Source organism: Salvia splendens, chromosome 16, assembly GCF_004379255.2.
Source record: "Salvia splendens isolate huo1 chromosome 16, SspV2, whole genome shotgun sequence".
NCBI lineage: Eukaryota > Viridiplantae > Streptophyta > Magnoliopsida > Lamiales > Lamiaceae > Salvia > Salvia splendens.
Genome location: NC_056047.1, coordinates 16,852,361 through 16,866,681, shown reverse-complemented (window position 1 = coordinate 16,866,681; position 14,321 = coordinate 16,852,361). Strand labels below are relative to the sequence as shown.

At 34.2% G+C, this 14,321-nt stretch overlaps 3 protein-coding genes across 5 annotated transcripts; all 3 read left to right on the top strand.

Moving 5' to 3' along the window:
• Window positions 1–1,248: 1,248 nt before the first annotated feature.
• On the top strand, window positions 1,249–3,729 carry LOC121771094 (replication protein A 70 kDa DNA-binding subunit A-like). 3 transcript variants are annotated; one of them, XM_042167886.1, is made up of 10 exons: window positions 1,249–1,466; window positions 1,580–1,664; window positions 1,741–1,865; window positions 1,949–2,033; window positions 2,153–2,270; window positions 2,369–2,529; window positions 2,628–2,748; window positions 2,820–3,062; window positions 3,152–3,262; window positions 3,346–3,729. In XM_042167886.1, the coding sequence occupies exons 1-10, from the start codon at window positions 1,346–1,348 to the stop codon at window positions 3,517–3,519; spliced, it is 1,344 nt and encodes a 447-aa protein (XP_042023820.1). In that variant the 5' UTR covers window positions 1,249–1,345; the 3' UTR covers window positions 3,520–3,729. The 3 variants fall into 3 exon arrangements, with proteins under 3 accessions (XP_042023820.1, XP_042023819.1, XP_042023818.1); XM_042167885.1 differs by having other exon boundaries at window positions 2,345–2,529; window positions 2,823–3,062; XM_042167884.1 differs by having other exon boundaries at window positions 2,345–2,529.
• A 2,617-nt stretch (window positions 3,730–6,346) lies between these two features.
• LOC121770275 lies at window positions 6,347–12,068 on the top strand. Its single transcript, XM_042167035.1, has 8 exons — window positions 6,347–6,362; window positions 7,103–7,222; window positions 7,336–7,774; window positions 7,853–8,748; window positions 8,868–9,833; window positions 11,388–11,588; window positions 11,697–11,929; window positions 12,039–12,068. Exons 1-8 carry the CDS (start codon window positions 6,347–6,349, stop codon window positions 12,066–12,068), a joined length of 2,901 nt encoding a protein of 966 aa, XP_042022969.1.
• Window positions 12,069–12,241: 173 nt separating this feature from the next.
• LOC121770782 (ATP-dependent DNA helicase PIF1-like) lies at window positions 12,242–13,363 on the top strand. Its single transcript, XM_042167555.1, has one exon. The coding sequence runs from the start codon at window positions 12,242–12,244 to the stop codon at window positions 13,361–13,363; it is 1,122 nt and encodes a 373-aa protein (XP_042023489.1).
• The last annotated feature ends 958 nt before the right edge of the window (window positions 13,364–14,321 follow it).

Here is a 14,321-nt window from a genome sequence, read left to right as displayed (position 1 = left end):
AACACTAGTTTCAAATAAAACGATACTCTAAAAATGCTCGGTAACATTTTAGTTAACACCTTTGTTTGATTATCGAATATTTCGATGCTCGATAAATCTAGTTTTTTTAGTGAACACCTGATACAGGTCACTAATTTATTATTCCAAATTTCCTAACACAGTCCAAATTTTTCTATATCATTACGATGAAAATTTTGATGAACTTTCTCATGCCGACAAATATTTTTTCACTTGAATCGTTTTCCCTTAATTCAATCATAGCCATACAAATTTCTAAAACATTATCTTTTTAAGTGAGACTCTTTTAGGAGTGTGTGGAACTGGTAATTTGAAGACAGCGACAATACAGCAGAAAACATATAACATCATGACATGCACATCAAGTTTATTTGAACACACATAAGCATCAGCAGTGGGGCGCCTTAAGGGACACCCTAAAGCCCGCCCTATACACCGCCACGTCAGCATTTTATTCTTCTACCCTTCCACATGCAGTGGGGCGTCCTATAAGCCGTCTTAAAGGCTGCCCTAAGCATTTTCTTTATTTGAATATTTAAATAACTACAAAAATTAGAAAAAACCTTCATTTCAATCACACAACATAATCATCTTAATAACTCGAAGAAGCAAATTCTCGTTTCACCGAATTCTACTTTTAATCATAAATTATCATTTTTTATAACATTATGATCTTAATAAATGTATAAAACTTAATCATTTTTTGAATTAACTTATTGCAGGTCCCCTCTATAACATTGTAAATTTGTAATCATATCAATCATTGAATCAATTTTCTCATTATTGATGCTTAAAGTTTTATACGGTAGTAAGTTTGAAGCTTTTTTTCATTAAAAAAAATAAAAAAAAATCAAGGCACAGTTAATATTTTAAATAATTATGTATCCTTTAGAGTATAACATTAATATAAGGGTTATTTGCCCGTAAATTTCTAAATTTTCATCAAATTGTAGATTTGCATATCAACTTCAACGCTTGCATGTAAAGTATCGAAGTATTAATTTGTTCAAGTTTTACAACCACAAAATGATTAAGTTTTATACATTTATTAAGATGATAATTTATGATTAAAAAGTAGACGTGAATTTTTATTTTTGTCATATCATTCTCATACGAATAAAACAATTTAGTTTTGAAGATATTTCAACTAGCGTTTGTAGTCCAATGGTTAGGATTATTGCCTTCTTCCAAGCAATAGACCCGGGTTCGAGGATTATTGCCTTTTTCATCTAAACTTAGGGAAGTAGGGATATTTTGTATTAAAAATTTCTTTGTGAGACCTAATACTCTCAGAAACAAGGCAGCAAATCACCAGTATAGATTGCTAATGAATGTCAAGACGGAGATGGTTGAGGTTAATGATGTTAGGTTTTTGAGAGAAATGTTTGACTTCAAGCCCTTTGGTGAAATATCACAATATGAAAATGTTGATGATTCATCATTCTTTGGTATGATTTTTTTGTTATTGAACTTTACTTTAGTGTACTTATTCTATCTACTGCCTATTATGTGATAGTGTGATTGAAGCTATTTTCTGTCAATCTTGATGACTTGCTTTTAGATGTCATTGGTGTGATAACCGGACCTGGTAGAGTTATCTCTCAATCTAAGTATAGATTGATTGAGATTGAAATATCTGATGAGAAGTAAGTTGATTACTATTTGGGCAATCACATTTTGTAATCTACTTTTCTTAAACTTATTGTATATCTTTCTTAACAGTCACAACAAACTATTTTGCACAATATGGGAGTCAAATGTTGACTTATACCTGGATCAACTGAAAAAGAGTGAAGGAACAATTCCAATTGTTATTATTCAGTTTTGCAAGCGCAATCTATTTAGAGGTTAATTATATTTGATGTTTTGTTTCTGTTTAAAGTTTTTATTTGTCATTATCTGTCTTAATCTTTTAGTGTTTATGTTTTAGGTGAAATTCGCATTTCTACACATTTTCAAGCTTCTAAGGTTGTGATCAATGCTGATGTTAAAGAAGTGAAAGATTTTAGGATGAGGTAGTCATTTTTAACTACTGGATTTTCAAGTCAGTTCTTGGTTATATTATTTAGTACTTATTACCCATTTCTATTTATTTATTACTCAATTTATCAAAATTTTATTTTGTTTTGTTTAGAATAAGAGATGATAGCAGATTTCTTCAGCAAGGTTCTGTCATTGAAGGAGGACAAAGGCTTGGTGGTGAATATGATGATCTACAAGTGAAGTCCCTTGAGGATTTGTCTTGCCTAGAGGTATTGAATAAGTGTCAGATCTGTCTCTTTTATGTTATTATGTTTCTTGAATTATATGTATAACATTTCAGTAGTTTATTTCTTTTTGTGGTTCACAGGAAGGTTCATGTTGGGTGTATGGTAAAATTGAGTCAGTTGAGTGTCATTATGGTGAATGGTATTTTTTGGCGTGTAAGACTTGTGTTAAGAAGGTCAGAGAAGTGGATAATAAATTTAACTGTTCTGGATGTACAAAAACTCATTCTTATGCAGTTAAAAGGTGTGGTACTTTTGTATCTGAATTTATGAATTTATATGTATATATATCCCACTCCAATATAATTAAGTAATTAATATCAATAATATTGTCTTAATCAGGTTCAAGTTTGTGGTGAATGTTGTTGATCATACCAGCAATGCATCTTTGTTATTGTGGGATAGGGAAGGCAGCCAACTTTTAGGGAGAAGTGTGACAGATTTTTTAGGAAATGGTGGTCAGGTTTGTATATTTAAACACTGGAATGTAGTCTTTTTTGTATCATGTGAGCTCTAATTTCATTTCTATTTCAGCAGGTTGCTCCTAAGAATTCCATTCCTGCACTTATTGAAGAGATTCTTGTGGGTCAGAATGTCCTATTTAAACTTCAGTTGAAAAATCATATTGAGTATTACAGAAGTTACCCATTTACTGTGAACAAAGTTTGTAATCTCCCTGAAGTAGTTGACAAGTATACACCTAAAGACTTGGGTGAACAGATTTTTAAATTTGATACCAAGTTATCTGATCTACTTTTTGGAGCTGATCTTGCTGAGGTATTTATATTTTGTTATTATTGAGTAGCTATATTTAGTATTTTGAAACAGTTGGTATTGTTTTATATCTGATTTCATATTACTTATAGGTTTCTCAAAAGCCTTATGCTACAACTGATCTGTCCAGCCTTGGTAATGAGAATATCAGTGACTTATTTGTTGAAGGATCTGAATTAAATGTTGGAGTTGTTGTTGCTGAGGTAATTCTGTTTATATTTTTGCTATTTTGATTATTTTGTAAATATTTGTCCTGTTTAATAATTAACTTTCATTATTAATATAGGGTTCTCAGAAAGTGTTTGATACACCTAATCTGTCTACTGTTTCTAATGATAAAAATCATGGATGGGGTGCTGAAGGCTCAGTAAAGCGATGCTTGGATTTAGAATTTGACAGATGTGCTGATGTTGGTGAAGTTCAGATGAAGAAGAAAGAGAAAATTGCTGGTTCTAATTAGATGGGCAATCATGCTTGGTGTTTATGATTTCAAGTGTTTTTTTTTTTTTTTTGCAGCTTAAAAGAATTCTCATCCTATGTTTTGTTGTGTTGGAATTGGATTTTGGCACTGAACTTGACAATTTTTTGATGTTGTTAGGGCATGTGCATGTTTTCCATGTAGTCAAGTTAGGAAGATTGATTTTTATCAAGAATTTTTATTGTTGAGCTATCCCTTCATTTTATAATGAAGTTTTTAATTTATTGTTCTGTTTTATCCCCTTATTATGTATTTTAATGTTTGACAATGTTTAAATTTGAAATGTATGATTAAGGTCAGTAAAGGAGTATTTATCATTGAATAAACCTGAAAGCAATTGTAGAAGTGGATGTGTAAAATAATCTATTTTCAATCTGATTCATGTGTCTATAAATCCTGATGTAAGCTTATAATTCATACAATAATGTTCACAAGTATTCAGAATCTGCCATTCAATTTTATAATCATGTAACAGTTAATTGAGTTATGATCAGCTGTTGTATTATATCTACTGGAAAGTAGAAATGTTCTAACCTCTTTTAATTGGTTTTTTATCATCGTTTTGTAACTTCAATGAGTCTTCTTTCACACCTTATTACCTGTCAAAACAAAAGTGAAATCATTCTCAAATTGAATTACTATATCATTGCAATATTCAAGCTTTGAATATGGTAAATAAACTGTTTGTTGACAAATAAAATTGTTATTTATCTACTTAGTTATTAATTATAATTATTTCAGGCATTCAGTCAACGTTCTGATTCATATGTGTCCATAATTCATGTTGTAAGCTGATAACTCATAAAATATTGTTCACTATTATTCAGAATCGGCTATTCAATTTTATAATCTAAGTGTTAATTTAGTTATGATAATGTTGCTTTATATCTACTGGAAAAGTTCTAACCTCTTCTCATTAGTTTTTTATCATCCTTTTGTCACTTCAATGGGCCTTTTTTCACACCTTAGTACCTGTCAAAACAAAGGTGAAATCATTATCAAATTGAATCACTATATCAATGCAATATTCAAGCTTTGATCATTGTAAATAAACTGTTTGTTGCCAAATAAAATCTCTATTTATCTACTTAGTTATTAATAATAATTTTTTCAGACATTGCAGTCAACATTCAGATTCATATGTGTCCATAATTACTGATGTAAGCTGAGAACTCATACAATGTAATACACAATTATTCAGAATCTGCCATTCAATTTTATAAGCGTTTAGCTGTTATTTCAGTTATGATCATATGTTGCTTTATATCTATTGGGAAAGTTAGAACATGTTTTTATTGCTTTTTTTACCATCCTTTTGTCACTTCAGTGGGCCTTCTTTCACACCTTATTACCTGTCAAAACAAAGGTGAAATCATTCTCAAATTGAATGATACTTATAGATTATTATTGATACATGTAAAATCAGATTCTGAATTCAAAGGAAATGCCTTTTTTGGAACATGTTGTGTTCTAATCATTGGCACATTATATAGCATTTGTGAACAAAAGTTATCTGATAAAATTAGAGTCTTAATTTCTGAAATAACAATTTGAACTGTTTGGTTTGTGGGATAATGTGAAGGTCATCTTGCTATTTATGAAGTTGTAAAGCTTTAAAAGATGGAATATGCAGAGATTAATATGTCCTCCTTATAATCTGAAGTTTTTTTGTTTGTAAGGCACAACCAAGAATCATTTCACCTTCTTTGTCATTCAAGTTGAGATTCTACTATATGTTTTTCCTTGAAGTCCTAATATGTAGCAGTTTCAGGAAATTAACAAGAATTTTTTTGCCATTATTCTAAGCTGAAAATTAAGCAATATCTGAGAATCATGTTAGTGAAAACTCTTTTGGGTTTCATCCTTTTAATTTCTGAAATACCAATTTAAATCATCTTTTTTGTGGGATAATCTGAAAGGTCTTCTTGGTACTTGTGAAGGTCTAAAGCTTTAAAAGATGTAATCTGCAGAGATTAAGATGTCCTCACTATAATCTGATTTTTTTTTCTTTTTAATGTACATATAAGTTTTTATTACCTTCATTGTCATTCAAGTTGAGATTCTTAATCAATGAAGAAGTTAAAAAGATCTGCCTTACTTAAGAGTTGTGGTCATCAGCAGTTAACACCTACAACATCAGGTAAACTATGTAAATTTTTCTGTTTTGAAATTTCTCCTGGAGCTGTATTATGTTTTTTCTTAAAACTCATTTAGTACTATGCACGTTCTGAAATTATCCAACTAATTTATTTTGGATGCCAGTTCAATAAAAAACCTATACATTAGCATCTGCAAATCACAAACTCATTAGGATTCATTATGAATCCTAATTAAGTGATTTCATTCCTATCAGTGTAATTTTTTTAAAATTTACTTGATTTTGACAAACATTACAGATGTGATTTGCCCATTGTTTGAAACAATTAGTAACAACTTTTAAACATGTATTTCAATTAACATGTACTGTAATAAGTTTGAAGCAACATAAATTGATTGAGTAGTAAGAATACATAGATTTTGAAATTTGTCTTACCTTTGAGAATTTCTTTGCTCAGTTTTGGTGAAGTAATTGTGATTCTCTTCAAATCCATCCGTGAAATGATGCTATCGCCGATTTCGTAGACACTCTCGAACATAATTTAGTTTGGAGATTGAGTTATTCTCTTTTTTCGCATTTTGTGGGTTAGGGTTTTGAGGTATGTGATTCTGGACATAAGTTTAAGGGAGAGATGCTTAGCATGGTGAGGCCGAGTGAGAAATAGACTACGGTTGGACGGTAAGCAGAGTGGACCATTCGATTTAGCCGGAGATGGCGTCGATTCGCTGTATGCATTTTGTATGAGATAAAATTGGGTTGACCGATTGAGAATAATTTGGAAGAGAGGCATGAAGGAAGTATGGGGAGACAGGTTCGGCTCGCCGGCGACACCATGGCCGACGAGTAACGGTGGGGGCGATGGAGGTGGAGTGACGAAGAAGAGGAAGGATTGCAACGATTTCACCGGGAAAGTGTTAGGCGAATTAGTGTCAAACCCTAGAAGGCAGGTGTGGTTTGTTTTGGGCTATTAGATTTGGGCTTTTGAAATGTTTGGGCTCTGATGCATTTTATTTGGGCTGTTTTATTATGAAATGGAGTAAGTTAGTAGTAGTATTTTGTTAGTTGAGAGATTTATTTGAATCATCACGTCAACGACGACTTGCAAATAAAAATAGGAGACATAGAAAAAGGTAGAGAGTGAAATAGCGGTGAGATTAAAGAGTGGCTCATAATATCAGAATATCCTTAAACATTAAGATTCAAAACCCCAAATTAATCTATACTGTTATAGGATTCTCGCCATAATTTACAGATTCATCAATAAAGCTAACGATGTTCGCCGAATTGGGGCAAAGATGTTAACCTTAGGTTCTAAAAAAGTAGAATTGTTTAAATTATTTGAGTAAACTTGTGGTAATTATTTTTAAATTTTAATAGCAATCTATTGTATTATTTTAATTTGGAAAGTAATACTCTAATTATGTTTTGTGTACTATCTTTCTACTAATTTTGCTTTATGTATTGTAGCTGATGTGTGTGGATCATTTGAAAGTCCTATTGTTATAAGTGATGATGTTCTTGATGAACGCAATCGGTCTATTGTCAATGAGAGCTCTTTTGATTCATCCAGTTTAAATGAAGATGGAGGTAAATTTTTTATCGTTGCTGGGTAACTTTTTAAAAATTCTTATTTTCTTGATTAAATATTTAAAAGTATATCAGTTTTTTATTTATGTTTTACTAACAATTTTGTTTTATAGAATTTTGGGATATCGGTGATCCTTCGTATATGTGTTCGCATTGTGGGGCAATATTTTGGTATGAGGAACGTCTTGGCAAACCAACTAAGCCCACTAATCCAAGATATTCGGGATGTTGTATGAATGGAAATATTGAGATTCCTAAATTGACTGCTCCACCTGACGTTTTGCACCAATTAATGTTCTCTAATGACGCCAAAAGTAGTCACTACTTGAAAAATATTCGTTCATATAATTCGATGTTTGGTTTTACCTCCATGGGAGGTAAAGTTGATAATAGTGTGAACACCGGTGGTGGCCCTCCTGTATTTCGTTTATACGGGCAAAATTACCACTTAATTGGTAGTTTACTACCAGTAGATGGTTGTGAACCGAAGTTTGCCCAGTTATATGTGTATGATACGGACGATGAGATCAATTACAGAATAACGTCGGTGAGGTAAATAGTTTTCATTTTATAACACATTACTTTTATATTTTTTTGTAAAAAAATAAATTAGTAATTTTTGTTTTACAGACAAATGGATGCTGTGAATAATCTTCATTCAGAGATTGTTAGTGATTTGCAACATATGTTGGATAAAGAAAATGTGTTAGTAAAGTCTTTTCGTATGGCCAAAGAAAAGATTGGGCTTGAAAATCAACCCAATGTAAGTTTGAGGTTGCTTGGTAAGAGAGGTAGGGATGGAAGAACTCATAATCTACCTTCTGTTTCTGAGGTTGCTATGCTTGTCGTTGGGGATTTTGATGAAGCTTTGGGTGACAGAGATATTGTTGTTGTAAAGAAGTCAGGGCAGTTGCAGCGCATTAGTGAACTGCATCCTTCTTATCTTCCACTTCAGTATCCACTTTTGTTTCCTTATGGGGAGGATGGTTATAAAGAAGATATTGGATTTTCTAGAAATTCTTCTTCTTCATCAACCCATAGGAAAAGTATTAGTCCTAAAGAATTTTTCGCGTTTCGTTTACATGAAAGAATTTCTGAGTATTCTATTCTTTTATTTGGAAGGCGATTGTTTCAACAGTTTGTCGTTGATGCCTATACGATGATTGAGACTGGTCGTCTTACTTTTGTACGAACCCATCAGAAAAGGTTGCGGGCTGAATTGTATAGTGGTTTAGCAGAAGCTGTTCTTCGTGGTGAGACAGATGGTTCAAGGCATGGGAAACGAATTATCTTGCCTTCCAGTTTTGTTGGTGGAGCTCGATATATGGTTCAGAATTATCAAGATGCTATGGCGATCTGTAGGTGGATTGGTTATCCAAATTTGTTTATTACCTTTACGTGCAATCCAAAGTGGCCAGAGATATGTCGATATCTTGCATCTAAGGGTTTGAAATCAGATGATCGTCCAGATATTATTTGTAGGATATTTAAAGTCAAGTTGGATAATTTGATAAGAGATCTTAAGAGTAAAAAAAATATTTGGAGTTGTGAAAGCAGGTATGTTTGAGCATTCTTTCTGTAAATAATGACATTTGCTTATAAATTTGTTGTTAGTTGTTTGTGAAAAATAATTTTTTTTTTGTAGTTGTGTACACGGTTGAGTTTCAGAAACGTGGATTGCCTCATGCCCATATTTTGCTGTTTTTAAGCAATGAGGACAAACATCCTAAGCCTCAACGCATTGATGAGATAATTTCAACTGAACTTCCTGACCAAGCAACTGATCCTCACTATCATGAATATGTTAAAGAATTCATGATGCATGGGCCGTGTGGTGTTGTTCGAAAATCATCTCCTTGCATGCTGAACGGACGTTGTTCCAAATATTTTCCCAAGAAATATCTCGCGGCCACAAACATTGATGATGATGGCTACCCTGCTTACAGACGTAGAGATAATGGTCGTGTTGTTATGAAGGATGGTGTGCCCTTAGATAATAGATATGTTGTTCCACACAATCGTTTTCTTCTTATGAAGTATGGCGGTCATATCAACGTTGAGTGGTGCAATCAGTCGCGATCTATTAAGTATTTGTTTAAGTATATAAATAAGGGTTACGACCGTGTGACAACTTCTTTTTTCCAATCTGGTGCGGGTGGTACTGAACGATGTATTGATGAAGTAAGTTTGTACTACGATTGTAGGTATATATCGTCTTGTGAAGCTGCTTGGAGAATATTTGGATTTGAAATTCAATATAAGGATCCTCTTGTTGAAAGATTGAGTTTTCATCTTCCAGATCAACAACATGTAGTGTTTGATGAAGCTGATGACTTGGATACTGTTTTGAATCGTAAGACAATTCATGAAAGTAAGTTCTTGGCTTGGATGGAAGCAAATAAGATATATTCTCAAGGTAGGGATCTCACTTATGGTGAATTTCCGACGAAGTTTGTATGGAAGAAGAATCGCTGGGAACCTAGGAAACAAAGATATTCGATTGGAAGGTTGTTTTATGTTGCCCCTGGTTCTGGTGATATGTATTATCTCAGATGTTTGTTGAATATTGTTAAAGGAGCTTCTTCATATGAAGACATCAGATGTGTTAATGGTGTTCAGTATGATACTGATAAGGCTAATTTCATGCATGGGTCTAGGGATTTAATTCGTGATTTTACTAGGACTAACGCACGTTTTAAGCCAGGTGTGTGAAGGAATTCGCCAGGTCCAGGAAAGAAGACCAAAAAATCACAAGGTCGAGGAACTGGCGATTTAGTGAACGATTATGAAGAGAATTGCTCGACGGAGGAAGCTCCAGAGTTGAAGGGTAGAATAGGGATTTCTACGAAGACTCAAGGGCTATGTCCGCATCTATAAAAGGCAGAAGCATGCAAGCTGGAGGGATCTTCCCGGGGGAGACCTCACCACAGCCTGTTGCTTAGTTCACTTTCCCACACACACACTTGATACTAGTTTTGAGGAGATCTCAGTTCGCACGTCCGGGTTTCATCTTAGTTTCCGAAATGGTGTAACACCGCTCTTGTTAGGAGCGAAGAAACAATTTATTTTCCGCTTTCCGCATTTTGCTTACTCTGCCGAGCTTCGTTGTTCGAAGCTCGGTTCGCTGTTTTCACCGAATAGTTTCTGGTTTAAATGCAAGTTTGATTTTCCGTTATGGCGATTGTGTTGATTTCTGGTTTGATCGTTTCGCTTATTGAGATTTTGGAGTTTTTAAATTGTCTGAGTTGGATGCGTTTCGCAGCTGTTTACTGAGTTATTGTAGGTTAATGGTCAGATCTGGGAGATTGGAGTTGGATTGTGGAGGAATTTTGGTTGGATTTGCTGGATTTGTTGGTTGTTGGGTTCGGATGTCTTGGATCCGGAGTGGATCAAGTATTCTGACGTGAATCTGAGTAGTTTCGATCTGATTTTCATGCTTAGTTTACGCATTTTTCTTTCATTCCGTCTAGTGTACGCAGATCTGATGTGTTTCCGAGTTGCAGCAAGATAACGACGACCAAATCTCTATATTCTGTTCGAATCTCGCTTTTTGCTCTGTTTGTTCATCTGCAAGTTTAATTTGGTTGAGAGGATGCATTTTGCTGCGAGCTAGCGTCAGAGTTTGTTAATCTGCAGTTCTTTCCGTACTTGCCGTTTTTGGAATTATGGTCCCCACTTTCAGTCATATTCTGTTTAGCTAGATTAGGTAGTTGTTTACACTGTCTAGGAAGTGGTTATGTTTCTTGTTGTCGAAGTCTGAATTTACAAGTTTAACATGTCCTAGGTCTAGCATTTACATTTTCTGCCTAGGTCTAGAGTTAGTTTAAAATTCTCAACCCTTTTGTTGCGTGGCAGCAGCCATTTGTCTGTCCAAAGTCTCTGAGCACTACTTTGCGAGTCCATCTCTGTGGGATCGACCCCACTTCCCTATACTAATTCATAGTATTCGGGTTGAGGGATTTATATTTTTTTGAAGGGGAGTCGATGTGTGTCCAACGACCAAGCACTTTATGTTCTCTTAAGTTCCTAGACCTTGTGCTCTAGTGGATTTAAGGAGCGTGGTGTCTTGACCAAGCGCTTGCAGTGATCTATTTCTGTGCACACGCGATATATATAAAAAAAATCCTCGTTTCAGATACATTTAGAGATGCTTGCTTTGCTTTAGGATTGTTGGATGATGATAAGGAATATGTTGATGGAATTGTAGAGGCTTCTTTTTGGGCTTCAGCTCACTCTTTGAGATTGCTCTTTGTGAGTTTGTTAACATCTGAATCTATTTCACGGCCGGACTTTGTTTGGCAAAGATGTTGGAAATATTTTTCTGAAGATGTTCTTTATAACCGCCGGAAATTAACAAATAATCCTGGTAAGTTATTTGTTAATTATTTTAATTGCATGTGTATTATGTTATTTGTTATTAATTTCAATTTATAATATAAGTTTAATTCTAACAACGTATTCTTAATTATTATAGGTATGATCTTGAGTGAGGATGAAATTCAGAATGTTGCATTGGCAGAGATTGAGAAATTGTTGCAAAATCTTGGCAAAACTTTGCGTGATTTCCATGGTTTGCCGTATCCGGATAGTCAGTATTTTGAGTCAAGTGAAAATAGGTTGATTGCTGATGAGTTGTGTTATGATCGTGAATGTTTAGCAAGGGAATATTTGGAATCTATCTCTAAATTCACTGGTGAACAACTTTCTGTGCATGACACTATAATGTCGTCTGTGCATTCTAATTATGGAGGAATATTTTTTGTTTATGGGTATGGAGGTACTGGGAAAACTTTCATTTGGAGATCATTGTCTGCAGGGATTCGTTCGAAGGGCGATATTATTTTAAATGTGGCGTCCAGTGGCATAGCTTCTTTATTATTGTCTGGTGGTAGAACAGCTCATTCTCGGTTTAAAATTTCCATTAATGTGAATGAAGATTCTATGTGCAATATTAAACCAGGCGGTGCACTGGCTGAGTTGATTGTGAGAGCTAAGCTTATTATATGGGATGAAGCTCCGATGATTCATAAACATTGCATAGAAGCCGTGGATAGAACTTTAAGAGATATTATGCGTGTTTGCGATGAGTTAAATAGGAACAAACCGTTTGGTGGAAAAACTGTTGTTTTTGGTGGTGACTTTAGACAGATCTTGCCAGTTGTTCCTAAAGGCAGCCGTCAAGATGTTGTGAATGCTACCATTAACTCATCTTATCTTTGGAAGAGTTGCACAGTTTTAAGGCTAACAAAAAATATGAGGCTTTTGAATACAGAAAATGTTCATGAAGCCTCTAAGTTGAAGGAATTTTCCTCTTGGGTTGCTTCTATTGGAGATGGTGTTATTGGTGGTCCAAATGATGGTGAAGTGGCTATTCAACTTCCCATTGACATTGTTTTGCCAAATTCTGGTGATCCTCTTAGAACCATTGTTTCAAATGTCTATCCTTCTTACATGAATCCTGAAGAATTGATTAGTTGTTTGCATGGTCGTGCTATACTTGCTCCTACTTTAGAGGTAGTTGACGAGGTTAACCAATTCATGATATCTTTGGATCAGTCTCAAGGTCGAGTTTACTTTAGTTCTGATAGTATTTCAAACCCTGACTCAACATCAAATGGTCTTGCTGAGATACATTCTGTTGAGTTTTTGAATAAATTGAAGTGTTCTGGTACTCCTAACCATGAATTGTTATTGAAAGTTGGTACTCCTGTGATGTTGTTGAGGAACATAGACCTGTCAAACGGGTTGTGTAATGGCACAAGATTGATAATTACACGATTAGGTGATTATGTGTTAGAGGGACAGGTATTGGGTGACCATAATATTGGTCATAAAGTGTTGATTCCTCGAATGTCATTAATACCATCTGATCCGAGATTGCCTTTCAAGTTTCAAAGAAGACAATTTCCTTTGGTTGTGTCGTATGCAATGACCATTAACAAGAGTCAGGGTCAATCACTCTCTCATGTTGGATTATTTTTTAGAAAACCTGTTTTTAATCATGGACAGCTGTATGTTGCTATATCAAGAGTCACAAGTCGTGAAGGTTTGAAGATTTTGGTGTGTAAAGATGAAGTAGATGAAGGCAATGGTGATACCACTGTTAACATTGTTTATAAAGAAGTTTTTCAAAATTTATGAACTATTGGATTGTTGATATTTGTGTAATTTCGTATTTATGAATTTTTGTTTTTTAATGAACTTATTTTAGTATTCATTTATGTATAATGTATGTATATAAGTATTATTACCTCATCTTTATTCTGTATTATATTTTATTTAGTCTACTCATATATGTGTTTCAAATTCAAAAAAAATATTTCTTCATTGGAAATACACACTTATTCATTTGTTTTTATATTTACAATGTGTTTTTTTATTAGACATTTATGATCCGTCTACAAGCATAATTACTCAATATTTGTCAACGTTGTTTTTTAAATTCATTTATCTTAGAATTTTTTTACAAGTTTTATGGTCCGTGCATAGCACGGGTGGTAAAACTAGTTTCTAATAAAACGATACTCTAAAAATACTCGGTAACATTTTAGTTAACACCTTTGTTTGATTATCGAATATTTCGATGCTCGATAAATCTAGTTTTTTTAGTGAACACCTTATACAGGTCACTAATTTATTATTCCAAATTTCCTAACACAGTCCAAATTTTTCTATATCATTACGATGAAAATTTTGATGAACTTTCTCATGCCGACAAATATTTTCTCATGCATGAGCATGAACTTCCACCGGAGTAACTCGTCTGGTTGGAAATACGGTCAGTTCGTTTGAAAGATCAAGGATACAGCCTCCACTGTGACTACCAGATCAGGGTTCACGACGGGAGATCCGTTCCCGACTGAGTTTTTGAGTGACGAATCCTGGGAATCTTCAGGACGAACAGATCCGGAGTCCCCACCAGAATCGGAAACAGAGTCAGAAACAGGGGAGGAAGAGGAAGTTGAGATGGCACACGTAGCGGACCCAGATCCAGAAATAGGGTCACTAACGGCTCATCTCGATGGAGAACCAGCACACGCAATAGTGATGAACCCACGTCAGAGATCTATTGAGATCAAAACGAATGTGTTAGGTGTCT